General features: G+C 47.5%; 4 protein-coding genes across 4 annotated transcripts; 2 read left to right on the top strand and 2 right to left on the bottom strand.

Moving 5' to 3' along the window:
• Window positions 1–904: 904 nt before the first annotated feature.
• Window positions 905–1278, top strand: BDV38DRAFT_276034 (uncharacterized protein; the record flags this gene model as incomplete). The annotated part of the gene is made up of 2 exons (XM_032058140.1): window positions 905–1018; window positions 1093–1278. The coding sequence occupies 2 exons, from the start codon at window positions 905–907 to the stop codon at window positions 1276–1278; spliced, it is 300 nt and encodes a 99-aa protein (XP_031907416.1).
• Window positions 1279–2027: 749 nt separating this feature from the next.
• Window positions 2028–5763, bottom strand: BDV38DRAFT_25059 (uncharacterized protein). The gene is made up of 2 exons (XM_032054965.1): window positions 5328–5763; window positions 2028–5269 (listed from the first exon to the last, which is right to left on the bottom strand). The coding sequence occupies exons 1-2, from the start codon at window positions 5682–5684 to the stop codon at window positions 2072–2074; spliced, it is 3555 nt and encodes a 1184-aa protein (XP_031907415.1). The 5' UTR covers window positions 5685–5763; the 3' UTR covers window positions 2028–2071.
• A 564-nt stretch (window positions 5764–6327) lies between these two features.
• Window positions 6328–7697, bottom strand: BDV38DRAFT_288784 (lactate 2-monooxygenase; the record flags this gene model as incomplete). The annotated part of the gene is made up of 4 exons (XM_032061100.1): window positions 6328–6665; window positions 6721–7363; window positions 7414–7435; window positions 7489–7697. 4 exons carry the CDS (start codon window positions 7695–7697, stop codon window positions 6328–6330), a joined length of 1212 nt encoding a protein of 403 aa, XP_031907414.1.
• A 1297-nt stretch (window positions 7698–8994) lies between these two features.
• On the top strand, window positions 8995–14595 carry BDV38DRAFT_276030 (putative MFS transporter; the record flags this gene model as incomplete). Its single annotated transcript, XM_032058139.1, has 9 exons — window positions 8995–9187; window positions 9260–9360; window positions 9419–9566; window positions 9619–10638; window positions 11225–11364; window positions 11469–11514; window positions 11584–12346; window positions 12410–12775; window positions 13455–14595. The coding sequence occupies 9 exons, from the start codon at window positions 8995–8997 to the stop codon at window positions 14593–14595; spliced, it is 3918 nt and encodes a 1305-aa protein (XP_031907413.1).
• Between the last annotated feature and the right edge of the window lie 260 nt (window positions 14596–14855).

The raw sequence follows: 14855 nt of genomic DNA, 5'->3' as shown, positions 1-14855 counted from the left end.
GTATCCACGATAGGAGAAAGCCTTGCACAGCTCGAGATGTACTATACAGAGTATTAGTCGATTATTGATATATTGCTTTATTAAAAGACTTTCTCCTGATCTTAAATTAGGCCCTGTAGTTTAAAGGCCAGAGAAGAAGAAGTGCTTAGATACAGAGGATGTCGGACAGCTTCAATTCTGATATACTCAGCTTACCAACTTCTTTAAAAATATCCCTGCTTTTCTCGTGTATAATTTGTGCCTTACATAGAAAACAAAACTACAGCTTCAGATACAGGATTGGTAGAGGAATCGGGTGATTAACTTTATTTTATCGATTCTAGGCGTTTAGTGGTGATAATGTGAATTGCTTCAATTTCTTCCTTTACGCTGAAAATTCCTTTACGCTGCCAAACACCCACCGGCGGAAGGCGGTGGGTGTTCGGAGCCGCCACTGATACGCCGAGGAAAGGTAGCTGGGAGTCTATCTTTCCTAGAACAGAAAGCGGTACTCCAAGATTCCGCGCTAGTAAAGACCGCTTGAACCTCGTGGCCAGGAAATGGGCCCTCCAGTAGTGTTATAGACCTCCTCTAGCTCAGCCGACTTCTGTTTATTCAGCTTCAAAATTGATAGGAATGTTAAGGTATCTATTAATACTACTCTTAGTTATTGCGTGTAGCTTCTTATAAGCCGAAAAGTGTAATAGAATGACCCACCAAAAGATCCAGCACCTGACGGACCATCTCAGAAAACGTTCAAAAGTTCTGCCGGCTCAATGAATCTTATACGGTTACCGCCTTGCTTGATCTGATTTAGCCTCTCAATTAAATTGCGGAGGTTCATTGTCTCCGCACGAACGATCCAATTCCTAAATATCCTTTTAATCCTTGCGATATAGAGTCAATCCAACCTCTCCTCTCCATTATGGCCTCTACCCAGAAAGCTCGACGTCTCATTCTAACCACCGCGGTGGTCTCAATCACCATCGCCGGAACACTCTACGGCGCCGGTATCAAGACCGACCGAGAGGTCACCCAGGTATGGCCACAGGATGCCACTGATATTTCCCCGCCTGTTTCAATTGGCTAACTACTTTTTCTCCGCGAGTATAGACAGTCCAGAAAAAAGAGGAAGCTACAATAGACGAACGAATTACGTCTCTTCGGGACATGCGGCAAAATCTAGCGGCGAAGAAAGGGCTTGTTGAACAGCAGATCCGCGATCTTGATGCTCGAATTGAGGAAAGGAAACAGAAAGGCCTTGACGGATCAAAGAGGGAGCCTCCTCATAATGGCTAAATATGAGGCCATGGTTACAGAATTAAGTTTGAGGTTGGTGTTCCTTGAGAAAAATGACTTTGCTCTCCGACCCTTTGTGAAACCCTGATACCTATTCTTTGTTTCGCAGACAATAGGCCGTACTGGATTATCTATAATAATATAATGTGGGCTACCCCTTCGGTATATCGAGCCCTGCGCTAGGCTTGCTGGTTGCTACCAGGGTGATTTGCCCTCCGTGGTTTCGATAGGCAAGCTGAAACCAGTTTGAGGTTTGGTTTGACGACGAGATCACTATAGCTCTTACCGTGCTCGATCATCAATTTCTCTCCATATCGCGTCGCAGTCCTCATGCATTCACATTTAGATTGGGCCAAAGAAGCGGTCCAAGGCTGTTGCAACTCGAGAGTGGGCAGGTATGAGGGAACGAATCACTTAAATAAGTGTATGGGTCGGCCTCTAGCCGCGCGGATGCTGTGCATCCTTCAAATAAATTATTCCAGGCCCAGTTGCTTAACCAGGATATGGCACAACGATGAGCACCACTCAGTTACATCTAAAGATGTTTCAATTGAAATCTCATGTTCTATTTCTAATGAACGATTACGTTATAGGGGTATATTCAACTTGGATCGCCTTTATGAATATGTGCGTTGTCCGAAACTGGACTGGATAACTTCTCGGTGTAACGCCAGAGACTTCACAAATGAAAACACAAGTATATAAAAAGATAAAACGAGGGTCGCTGGCCCAACAAGATACGGCCAGCATGTCGTTTCCTTCCACGGCCAGATAATAACCAAATCATAATACATCAATCATCTAGAATTCCACGCGAGAGCGCCGCGAGGCTTGCTTCATAACGTGCAGGATTGTGGTCACTGAACATTCCTGATCCGAATCTCATTTCTCCAAAGACGGATTCGACGTCTCGAATAAACTTGAGCTGGACTCTAGTTGCTGGCCGACCTAGCCGCGGATGGCCATCATCACCCATATCGGACGTGAAAGCGTCCCGCTGCAGGACGCGCATTGTCTCGACCACGAATACCTCCCCCGGAGGCATCAGCTTAGGCGCGAGCATTTCCTCTCTAAGCATTTTGAGAGTCTTCCAGGCCCAAGCATCTTCGCCAATACCGTCACCAGCATGCTGGACTATAGGCGGCTCGTTGACGTAGAACTTATTAATGATGCTCTGGCGTAAGCTATTCCAAACACGGCCTTGTACATGCGATTTGGTTCCTGAAACGTCACTCTTGAAAGCCACCGACACCGTATGCATATCATGCAAAATTCCTAAAGAGAGGCTGGGTACCACATCATGACCGTTAACAATCGTCGTGATTAGCCCACGTGTCGCACGGCGAAGAAAAGGGGACATGGCTGCAGGTGGACCATATGCGTAAACGTGTATAGGTCGTCCCGAGGGAAGAAAACAAGCCGTCTGGTTAGCCTCGCTGCTTCCAGTTAGGAGTAAACGTTGCGCGGTGGCTTGATATGAGGCAGTCACAAACGATGCCCCGAAGCTATCATTCGTAGGTTCCGATATCATAGTAGCTAATAGTGCAGCAACGCCTCCACCTAGCGAGTGACCGCATAGCACCACACCGTAATCTGGGAATTCTTCCAAGGCAGCTCTAATTGTAATCATAACTTTCCCACCTCCTCCCATCAACAGTCGTTGCGCAGAAGCATGCATACCCTTATGAACTTTCCAGCTCTTTCCTTGCCATTCCAGGTCATCATAATCACAGGTCATATCTGTGAGGATATCTTCGAAGCCCCAAGTTCCCCTAAGCGTCAAGACAACGGCCTTCGATTCATGATCTAAGAACAGGTAATGGACAAGAGGAAAGCCGGTCTCCGTCTCCCCAGCAGCGTTTGACCCACCTGCGGGATCGACAAAGGATGATAAAAGAATTGTTGAAGCCGGTAGGCCGGTGTGATCTGAAAAGTCGCTGTGCTCTCGACTGTCAGATTCTTGATATGCAAGAGCCTTAGTCGTTGGTGGAACACCCATGACTTTGAGGGCATTTGAACCATAAGATGCCGAGGAAAACCGGAGGAAACGCCTAATATTTTGCACAAAATGCTTTTCGGGAAAGATTCCTGGTACAAGTCCATCGCGGCTTAATGCTTGCATAGTTTCCATATCATCATAAGCGCTCTTGCGGGACCGATGTGCGAGTATGAGTGAGGTCTCCGAACCAGCCGTCGCTAAAGAGTATATGCTGGGAGTAAACGTATGAGAGCCTCTGTGCAAATTTGAGGAGCTTGGACGCCCATCATTGACAGACACAGACATGTCCGTCTCAGACCGTGTGACTGACATAGAACTGCTGCTACGCACATGTGTCCTCACACCTGCAGAAGATCTTGGGCGCACGTTTGTCGAATAAGCATCGGTTTGCTTCATGAAAGATTCTTCATTCTTCTCATGTATTGCATAGAACTCAGGCATCGGACTCCTTTCGGGGGCCATTTCCCGTGCGCTAGTACCTCGTACTGTTGAAGGGACAGACAGTCGAGAGCTTTGTAAAGGCGATCTTGGTGAGCCTCGGTTCGCTACAGGCGAAACTCGAGCCTTGGAGGAAATTGGCGGCTTTTCCGGTTTTGCTTCTGCGGTAGGTTTCAAAGATTGCCTGGGAGCTGATGGTTTTCTTTCAGGGACAGAGCCTTTGGAACCCTTGCTGCGTTGGACAGAATGAACAGGTGGCGTGTTAGACTTGTCCTTCGCTGATAATCGCTTACTCTGGTCACTTCTCTCAACACTCGCCGGCTTCACTTTCTGTGCAATCCTCGTCAGGGAGCCTTTCCCAAACGAGCCTTTCGAAGTAGTGTCGGCTTCGTTTGAGGGGGTTAGAGGAGATTCTGTACGGTATCGTTTAGAGCTGTTAGAATTAGCGAGTAGCGTTGGCTCGTATGAAGATTTATCCAATCTATTCATTCCCAGAAAACGAGCGTTTCGATGGCTGCCATCCCCAATTTCAGCTTGGGTGGTTTGTATTGGCTTGTCTTGGGGTATAGCATGACGGTGATCTACGATAGTAGGTTCGACGTCAGGGAGTGAGTCAGTAATCGCAATACCTTGACTCAAGGAAGGACTCTGGTTGTCATGGTCAGAACTGATCTCGTATATGTCCGAGATATCGTCTCCACGTGATAGCCTCACGTCTGCACTTTGAGATTTATTGAAAGCCGTTCGAAAAACAACAGTGTGCTTGGGAAGTTGGGGAGGAGTCGAACCTCCACTACCGCCAAAGCACTGGTCGTTACGGAACCTTTCTTCGATCACCATCGTACCAGGCGGAGCAGCAATTTCTGCGCTGTCATCATCATAGATATCGACAGTAATAGTACGTGCAGTGACTAGATCAGTCTTGATCGAGGCACGACAGCCTTGAGGAAGTTGCTTCATAATATACAACCGGATCTCATCGTCGGACATTTGATGGTCTCCTAGAGGAAGCGAAAGGGAATGTTTCTCAGTCATATCACCCCTACTCGCCGGACGCTGCACAGCATCGAAGGTTTCGTCGTCATTGCCGGGCGATATGAAAGATGAACGCCTCGTTTCATCGTGAAAGTCGCTCCGAGGCCTTCTTGTAAGTTCTATCTGGTGCATCCCAACAACATCTGCTCTGACGCCATTATCCAAGATGACAACATCCCAGATTGCCTCGTCCCCACCATTCGTACGTATTTGTCGTTCTGTGTTTTTCCTTCCCCAACGTTGAAGCATGGCGAACCCAACTGTGCCTACTAGGAGGTCACCGACGCCAATGTTATCATGAGTCATAGACTCAACGCTTGGGTTCCGAAATTCTCTTCGGATAAGTGTTATGATAGCAGCTATGGCCCTTGACGACTCAGTTGAGCCGAGTATTGCATCAAGAGTAGACAAAAGGGCCTGAGACATATTTGAAGCAGATGAAAGAGTTGTAGAGGAGAAATGGAACGTTGCAGCGACGAAGAACGACGCAGACGTGACCGACTTGTGCAGAGCAGCAAGCTAACCATGAATCAGCCAATGTAAGTCAAATTAGAGTAGGCACTATATCTGAACTTACGCTTCGCTCTAGTATAGATTCTGCTTCTACTTTGCCATGTTCTCCGCTGCTCCTGGTAGCCACATCCCGCCCGGCTCTTGTCAGGACGCCTTCGATGACTGCTCTACTGAGCTCCAATCCCGTCAGCGTGGTAGCTCTTGCTCCATCGATAGCCACTCCTCCGAAAAAAGTCCCGACTCGGAGAGAGAGCGAAGTAGACTGGGTCACAAAGGAAACAATCGAAGCCACTGGACGTGGAAGTAGAGTCGCGCCTGATGTTGCGGGTGTATGGCTTGCGCCGTCATCCTGGGCCACTTCCAGATCAGGTTGGGCCTCAACTCGCCTCAACATCGGCACAAGGCCGAATATATTAGGCATTGCGAATCATTAAACAGATCACCTGAACCTTTCTTTCTTATTGTATTAACATTAAAAGGGTGTTTAGGATCCATGAGCGAACACATCCAGAAACAGGAAGAACTACATTCGTGGCAATGGCGATGAGACAAGAGATAATGTAAGTACGCTTTGCCAAATTAAATCAGCCCGTGGGATGAGGTTGCGTCAGTGACCGGGTTCCTGGCGGAAAGGCAATGAGGTGTACGGAGTAAGTCGTCTTGTAGATCAGCACCAAGCGGCAAGGTACAAGTCATCCTCCGCCTTCCGCGCATTAATCAGGGGGGGAAATTAAGTCCGTTGAGGAGAGTGTCGAATATTTGACATGTGATTTCCAGCTTCCGCCCAACAAGTTATTTAAAATCTACTTCCTTTGGAACCGGTTCTCGGTTATCAGAACCATGGAATCACATCTCATGATTAGCCGTTTTCTAAATACATACTAACTATTGATTCAGAACTTTATTCGTGATCGTTATTTGTTTTCACGGTTTATTCATTGGCCTTACATATCCGTACATTTGCTGTCTTAAATTCTACTCGCCGATTTCCATGACCGAGGAAGCACACTGATCTTATGACAGACCGCTATACATACAAACCAATAATAATCATTTTGGTCTTGTCACATCATAGCCTTCTGGTCTCCTGGATACTGGACTTTCCTGACTCTATCTCGAGTACATTCGGCGACGGTGCAAATACCGGACAAACCCATAGTCTGCCACAGATCGGCCAGCAGCCCCTTCATCACCGATTTGGCTCCCTCTCTTCCGTTGATTGCAAGCCCGTATACTACAGGTCTGCCTACAAACACTGCTTTGGCCCCTAAGCATAGAGCTTTCACGACGTCTGCACCAGTCCTGATCCCGGAATCGAATAGGACCGTCATCTTATCACCGACAGCTTCCACTATCTCAGGAAGCACATCCAAGGAGCCAATGGCACCATCCACCTGTCGGCCTGTAGAGTGTCAATAATCAATTTAAACGGCATTATCAGGTGGTGGTATACGGACCCCCATGGTTAGAAACAACAATCCCATCACATCCAGCTTTGAGAGCAAGCTTTGCATCCTCTACATGCTGAATCCCTTTAAGAACGATTGGTCCATCCCAATTCTTGCGTAGAAAAGCGATATGCTCCCACGTATGAGGCCGGCCAGGGAACACGTCAGAGATCCATGCCCGAGATGCTCCGACAATATCTTCTTCTAGTTTAGAGCCGGATTCCTTTTCGAACTTTGCACGAAACACCGGGTCAGAGAAACCGATTTGGTTGCCAACACCCTTGATGAACGGGACATAAGCATTGTCCAAATCGGCCGGTCGCCAGGCAAGGGACCAAGTATCCAAAGTTACTACGAGAACAGAGAAGCCATTGTCTTTAGCACGCTTTAACAACGAGAGCGTGACGTCATCATCTTGCGGCCAGTAGAGTTGAAACCATCGTTTTCCGTCCCCATTCGTCTCGGCCACCTCTTCAATGGAACTAGTGCTGGCTGTGCTAAGGGTATACGGAATTCCAACTTCTGCACATGATTCGGCTAGGCCCGTCTCTTTATCCTCATGGAACAAACTCTGGACACCGACGGGTGCCATCAAGATTGGGTTCGGGTACTTTTGGCCAAAGAGCTCCACTGAAAGGTCCTGATCATCCACCTATCCAAGACTATCAGTCACCGAACGGAAAAGGATTCTGTTCAACAAACCTGTCTCAGCATTCTTGGAATACTATACACATTATGTCAGCTACCGCGAAATGTACGGCACGATCGCAAGCTTACAGTTTCCATTGGCGAAACGCCAACCGATTGCTGTCCATGGTAGCCTTTTCACCGGCTCCCCCAGCAACATAATTGAAAGATCGGACACCAAGTGCCTTGCGCGCCTGTTCCTCGAGAAGACGAGGGTCCGTAGTGACATTTGGCTGAACACTTTCTATAGCCCCACGGGCATAGATGACGGACTGGTAATCACCATACCTTTCAGGCATTTTGAATGGTTTCGAATACTATCGGAGTTATGCTCGTAAACGGCCAAGTAATCGGATCGTGATCATCCCATTGTTAACTATTATATTTAGACATAGTTAGTAGTTCCAGGATCAAAGGGGGGGTAAACCACGTGAGCTCTATTTACCTCGGAAACTGGGATATACTCGGTAATGACGTTACTAGACATGAACTGCTATATCTCATCTCATATTCCTGGAAGCAGTTTGTTCAAAACAAGAAAATCAAAGAAAAGAATAGGAAAAAAAAAAAAAAAGCATTTAAAACGGACATATAGAATGGTCTGTTTTTACCACGACCTCCATTACCCGCCAATACAACTTCGCGTGACGAGACAACTCTATACTACTCTATTGAGTGATTCGGTAAAGGATCAACACAAGGACATTCGAAATGATTTGAGTTGGGCTGTCCTGCTGTCATTACACGTAAGAAAACGTCACTGGATTGAAACCCCCTTGCTTACCATGGCATGAAAGTGAGAAGTCCCGTCCATATACCAGAAAGCTGGATTTGCAATGGTTCATGCATTAAAATGTCTGCGGGACAGCGGCAAATCACACTGCTTCTCTTCTTTCCGGGTCTTTTTTTACATAAGTATCGTTTTAAAGTTTCAACCTTGACCGCTGTATAATTCATATGTACCAAGATGTGCCCTTACTTGAACCGTCGAGGGATTGATGTAAAAATGACAAAATTGAGAGGCAAATACCGGGAATTACTAACTGGATGTCGTGATTTGAGTGGCTGAATGATAAGAATTTGTATTGATAGAGAAAAATTTCAATAGCCGGAGCGTAAAACTTTAACCATCATCCCACACCGGGACCAATAGTGGGGTGGGAAAAAAACATGGTCCACTAGTCTAAACATGAGTTAATTTGCCATTATCAATTAAATGAAATGATTCATCCATTGCTTTCTTCAGTGATCTTCTGTTCCTGAATGATCTTCTCCAGGACCCTAGTCTGTTGCCTCACTTAAACCCGCAGGGATCTTTAGATCAACTGCAGATCGGAGATCTTAGCATTCTGCTCAGTATCACACTCTGGCTCGAGCAATCGGAGCGCGGGGTTCCTTACTTGCGGATACTTTTGCCTCAGTGACTCGATCTGTTGCGCGATGCAAGACCAGTCGGTGTGATTGTGTGTTCAGACGCTGAGGACTGGTCAGAGACCTGTCTTTCTTTCTACAAGACGCTTCGTTGAAATTTGTTACTATTCACAGTGGACAGAGGTCAAAATTCAAGTACACCTGTTGAGATCTTGAGCGATAGCCATGGAGTACCGAAGTGAGCCGAAACCGGACGTTGAATCACCCCGACAGGGCAGCAACATGATGGCACCCCAAGAAAACGACACCGGGTCCTCTTTTCTTGAAGGAGAGAGTGAAAAGCATCTGCTCTGGAAAATTGACATGCATATTTTACCGATGGTTGTGCTTCTCTATTTATTCAGCTTTCTGGATAGAGGTCGGTTCCCCTTCTTATATCCATATTCATCCTGATTCGAATGTTAGCCCTGCTGATACGTATCCACCGCAGTGAACATTGGCAACGCTCGACTGTATGGTCTGGAAGACGACTTGGGCCTGGTTGGAAACCAGTACCAGGTCGCTGTGTCTATTTTATTCGTAACCTACTGTGTATGTATGACCCTGACATCTGTGGGCACTGCACAAGATCCCTAACCGTTCAATACAGCTATTTGAAGTACCATCGAACCTGGTCCTCAAGAAACTTCGGCCGTCACGCTACATCGCATCGATTTCGGTTATTTGGGGTATCATAGCAACCCTAACAGGAATCACCCAGAATTATGGAGGGTTGATTGCTTGCCGTCTTCTCCTAGGTTAGTAACAGTCTCGGTTTTGTAGCAATACCAAAGTTCTGATGAAACGCAGGTGTTGTGGAAGCCGGGTTATTCCCCGGACTTATAACATATCTCACCTTATTCTACAGCAAGCGTGAGCTTGCTCTCCGGACAGGGTATCTTTTTAGCAGTGCAGCAGCCGCTGGCGCGTTCGGCGGGCTTCTAGCGTATGCAATCGGATTCATGGATGGCATCAGCGGACTTCGAGGCTGGAGGTGGATCTTGATCCTGGAAGGTATCCCAACCGTCCTCCTAGGAGTGGTGGCGTGGTTCGTTCTAGCCGATGAGCCCGACACAGCTTATTACCTGAATGAAGAAGAAAAGGCCCTGGTGGTTCGCCGGCGGATGCGCTACGTGGGACAAACGGCATCTGCGCAAAAGTTCCACTGGGCGGACGTCAAAGAAGGCGCTCTTGACTGGAGGATCTGGGCGTTTTCCATCGCTCAGTTCGGTATCGATACCATGCTTTATGGCTATAGTACTTTCCTCCCCACCATCATCAAGGGCATGGGCTCATGGTCGACGCCTGAAGTGCAGGCACTAACAATCCCATGCTATGCGCTTGGGGCCTTGGCCTATTTGGTGATCGCTTGGGTCAGCGACCGAACTCAGCGCCGCGGCCTGTTCATTTGCATTTTCTGCGCAATTTCTGTCGTCGGCTACGGAATCCTGATTTCTGATACATCCTCGGGGGTACATTACTTCGGCGCATTACTCATCGCTCTAGGGCTATATGTGGCGGTTGGGCTGCCACTCGCATGGCTTCCTACTACGCTTCCTCGCTATGGTAAACGTACCTTCGCTACAGGTTTACAACTCACGTTTGGCAACATCAGCGGTGTCATGTCACCGTTCTTATACAAAAACAACGAAGCGCCTCGGTTTGTTCGGGGAAATGCCGTAACGTTAGGTCTTGTGGGATTCGCAGGAATAGTGTATGGTCTCATGTGGTTCTACTACCGCCAAAAGAACATTCGCAGAGTCCAAGGCTTCGAGGACGAGAAGGTTACCGGGATGACCGACGAGGAGATTGAGGAACTGGGAGATAAAAGTCCTCGGTTTATTTATAGCACGTGAATGTATAGTACATAGAGCTACTCCTGTGGAATTAAAGATAGACAGCGATCAAATACTTTGCAAGCAAAAGATATACTCCGAGTCGTATTTTGTGTATATATATTCAAGTTGTCGATAGATCTACATTGAAACGGTAACACGATAAAAGGGACAATATGAGAATAGAATCCGAAATAGCACGCCATACATTCAAAATCGATTATTAGAGAATAAAATGGAAAGTTATCGTGGATTCAAGCACCCTGAGTGGAGAGGGTGTCACTCAATTGTTTCACTGGGTTGTGATCTTAAAAATAAGGTGTCTCGGCAACTTCTCAGTTGATCCCTGCATACCGCTTGCTAACAACGCAGTGTCCACCTTCTATCGCTTGGTGATCTATCGATCGCATGTCACCCCCATCATAAAAAGATGCTGAACGTAACACCACCATGGGCATTAATCCTTCCCCTATTGACTGCAATTGTCAGCGTTTCCTATTATAACCGCAACCCATCTAGTTCCGAGATTGGATCACCTCATTGCGCAAGCTGGAACGCCTGGTACAACCCACTTCGATCAGGCCAGACCGGATATCAAGTCAATGAATGGAACATCCTTTACCACCTAGGCGGTAATGGACCATGGATAGAGAAGATTGACGGGCTTGAAACGCCGGGTCTTCAACCCCCAAAGGGGTGCGTCATTGATCAAGTGCATATGGTATGGTTGTCTGGCATAGCTCATAGTCCTCTAAATGGCGCTCTTCAATTTGAATTTAAACTATCATTTGAGTTGGTTCGGAAATAAATACTAATAACTAACAGATGTCTCGTCACGGAGAAAGATATCCGACCAAATCTGCTGGGAGTCGTATGTCCCGCTCTTGCCACCATTAATGGTATACTGATGGAACCTATTGTTTCTAACACCTATTCCAAGGTCATCTCGCACTTCTAAATCGAATTCAGGAAACAAACGTAGTTCTTAACGGCTCACTCTCCTTCTTGAACAATTGGACATATTTTACCGATGAGCCGCAGAAAGACTTTGACCAGCTGACCAGAACTAGTCCGTATGCTGGCACACTCCAGGCTTTCTCAACAGGCGTCCGCTTCTTAACGCGATACGGACATTTGCTGCCACGCCATGGGACAACAAGACTCTGGGCAAGCGAATGTGACCGGGTGATTGAAACAGCCCAGCATTTCGCGTCTGGATTCTTCGGCCTGGATTGGGAAAAGAATGAAAAGGCTACGTTGGAGATCATCCCCGAGACACTCGAGCGAGGTGCTGATACTCTGACTCCGGGCGATACATGCCGAAAATATATCGAAGATCCTGCGAACGGCCATGACAACGGTGTCAATATGCTTGCGCTTTTCCAGGACGTGTACATCCCACCTATTGTCGAGCGACTAATAAACGATGAGCAAAATTCAGCACTTGGATACTTGACTAATCCAGAGGTCTACAGTATGCAAGAGATGTGTGGATTTGAGACGATCGCTCGCGGGTCAAGTCCTTGGTGCGACATATTTACTCATGATGATTGGGAGAATTTCGAATACGCCCGTGACTTGATCCACTACTACCGTGCTGGTCCAGGCAACCCGTATGCTGGGGCAATGGGTTGGCTCTGGCTCAATGCTACGACTGCTCTTTTACGATCTGGGCCGGAAGTCGGTACTATGTTCTTCAGTTTGTGGGTGACATTGTGACTCCCAAGGATCAAATGATTGAGAAGAGTACTGACACCCTGGCGTAGCGTTCATGATGGAGATATCACTCCTTTCCTCACAGCACTGGATATAATGAAGGATCCGAAGTATGACCCATTCCTGCCGACCACACATAGAGTGGCAGACCGCGTCTGGCGTACCTCGTCCGTCATGCCAATGGGCGGAAGGATCGCTTTTGAGAGGTTAACTTGTCAAACCTCATCGACGAAGGACCGCAGTGGTGAAGAGGCCTTTCTTCGTGTTAATATAAACGACAAGATTGTTCCACTGCCATACTGCAAATCTGGACCTGGGCTGTCGTGTCCGTTGAAGGAGTTTGTTAATTATGTAGACGGACGAAGATCGGAAGTGGGAGATTTTGGAGAAGTGTGCGGCCTAGAACACGATGTCGGGTATCTTACATTCTTACGACAGGACTAGGGCGTCATCTGCTAGAGATACTATGTACAGGCCAAAAACGAGTTTTTTGCGGTATAAATGCTGTTATTTGTCGAGCCTTCGAAGCTTCTCATTTTCGGCTACAGGAAAGTGAATGGTCAAGTGATATAATACCGTCTAGGTCACTTGGTAGAGCTATAAAAGGAAAATATAAACTAATAAATATATGAATAAATGAAAATAACATAAAGATAAAATTTCTAAATGGCTGTTCAAAGTGTCAGTATATTAAAGGGCAAGAAGATGGAATGATAGATGGGTCCCCACGTGACCGTCTCCGGGCTAACAGAAGAAGTTGTTTACCGCAAGCCCCAAAACTTTTGGGAAGATCGGCTGCTTCCTCATCGAGGTTTTGACAGCAAGCTTCATTTTTCATCCTAGCTCCTTGAATACACTTTACGCCGCTCTGGCTGCGTTGACTGCCTTCAATTCTTGCTTAAATCCATAAGAACCAGAACCCTTTATAATATGGAGTACCATTTTGTTCCTCCAGAGGAGCGCGCAAAAGATGACAAGGGCAATCTTCTGCCCTGGGGCTATGTCTACAAAGAGTGAGTATAATATTCCATTGTGCCCCTTTCTATTTACCGCTCATCGATGTCATTGACTAATATGTCGAATTTAACTGTGTAGTGAATCCCGGAACCCTCGACGACCACCTGAAGAGAGTGGCCCTTTTGGAAAGAGGAGAAACGCTCGCTACGACCATGCTCGATCGCGTACTCGTACGGGAACACCTGCAAAGAAGGAAAACCCAAATGTTGCGGAGTTCGGACGGCTTTTCGCGATGCAGCAAGAGGAGGAGAAGACTCGCAGCAATACCTTACCGAAGTCGACATCTGCCTCAAATCTCGACAACGCACGAAAGCAGACGGAAAAGGTCGCCACAGAATGCATACTGTACGGTTACAAGAGTAAAGACACTGAGTGGAAGGTGATCGACAAGTATGAGCGGGTGTCCAGAGGCGTGATCTGTGAAGATTACCCGCGCAGCGATCCTAATTCTATGAGTGGGTATTCACAGCTTCTGAGCGGCGGTGATGTCGTAATCCATTCGAATCTATCTGCGGACGCGAACCGCAAATCGAAGCGTTATGCAGGTGGTTTTCACTGGATCAAGGTTACGTTCGATTCGACGATCGCTGCGGACCGGGCTTGCTTCTACTCTCCCCAAGAGATCGATGGACACCTTGTTTTCTGTGAACTGTATCATGGCCAAGGACCCGCAGAGGATGTACCAATCCTTGCGGATTCATCGGCCGCCGAGCAGCAAAAATCGAAAGCCACGCGCACTTTGACCACTTCACGCTCTACCACGTTGAATGAACGCTCAACGTTACCGCGGTCATTCACTATGAATAGCCTTTCTAGTGTCCCGGATGTAGAAGAAGGCCAATCACTAGAATCGACGCCGACTGCAAGCTCGATGACGGCCACCGGTGTGGATCAACCATCTACGTCTTCCCTTCAACAACGTAATGTTCCCCAAGAGCCGAAACCCGAGTCTGAATTCATGACACATATTCCGACTGTGCGTCGGGCAAAATTACGCCCGATCGCTGAGGCTCTCCCGCCCCAGCCGACCGTCACTGAGCGCGTTCTGCGATCTATTCCGATCCTCAGTTGGTTCACTGGTGACATCGTGGGAGACGGGCCGCAGCTCAAGGAGGATGGGACATTCGACTATGATAAGTCGAACACCTACTGGCGTTTCTGGTATATGATCGATATGGTTCTCGGAACTGATATTTGCGGATTGCGGGAGGAATCATGATCTCTCTCAATTCTTGCTCCCATTCCTCTACCACTTACCAACTACACCTGAAGTTAGCACCGGCGATGCGAAGCTCTGCAGCGTCAGTCAATGCAAGCCCAGCTTCGGGCCTGGAGTCACTCCCGCCTGTGAACAAACGTCTCCACCAAGTGGTCCTTGTTTACGATGACTGGCGTAAACAATACCAATACCCTTACATGTACGATAGTGCCCCGCCGTCTGTTTGGCGCAAGTTGACGTTAGCCAGGTTGGCAGTTTTC

This window comes from Aspergillus pseudotamarii, assembly GCF_009193445.1.
Source record: "Aspergillus pseudotamarii strain CBS 117625 unplaced genomic scaffold BDV38scaffold_114, whole genome shotgun sequence".
Taxonomy (NCBI): Eukaryota; Fungi; Ascomycota; class Eurotiomycetes; order Eurotiales; family Aspergillaceae; genus Aspergillus; species Aspergillus pseudotamarii.
Note: the sequence above shows the minus strand (reverse complement) of the source record. Positions and strands in the feature narration are given on the sequence as shown.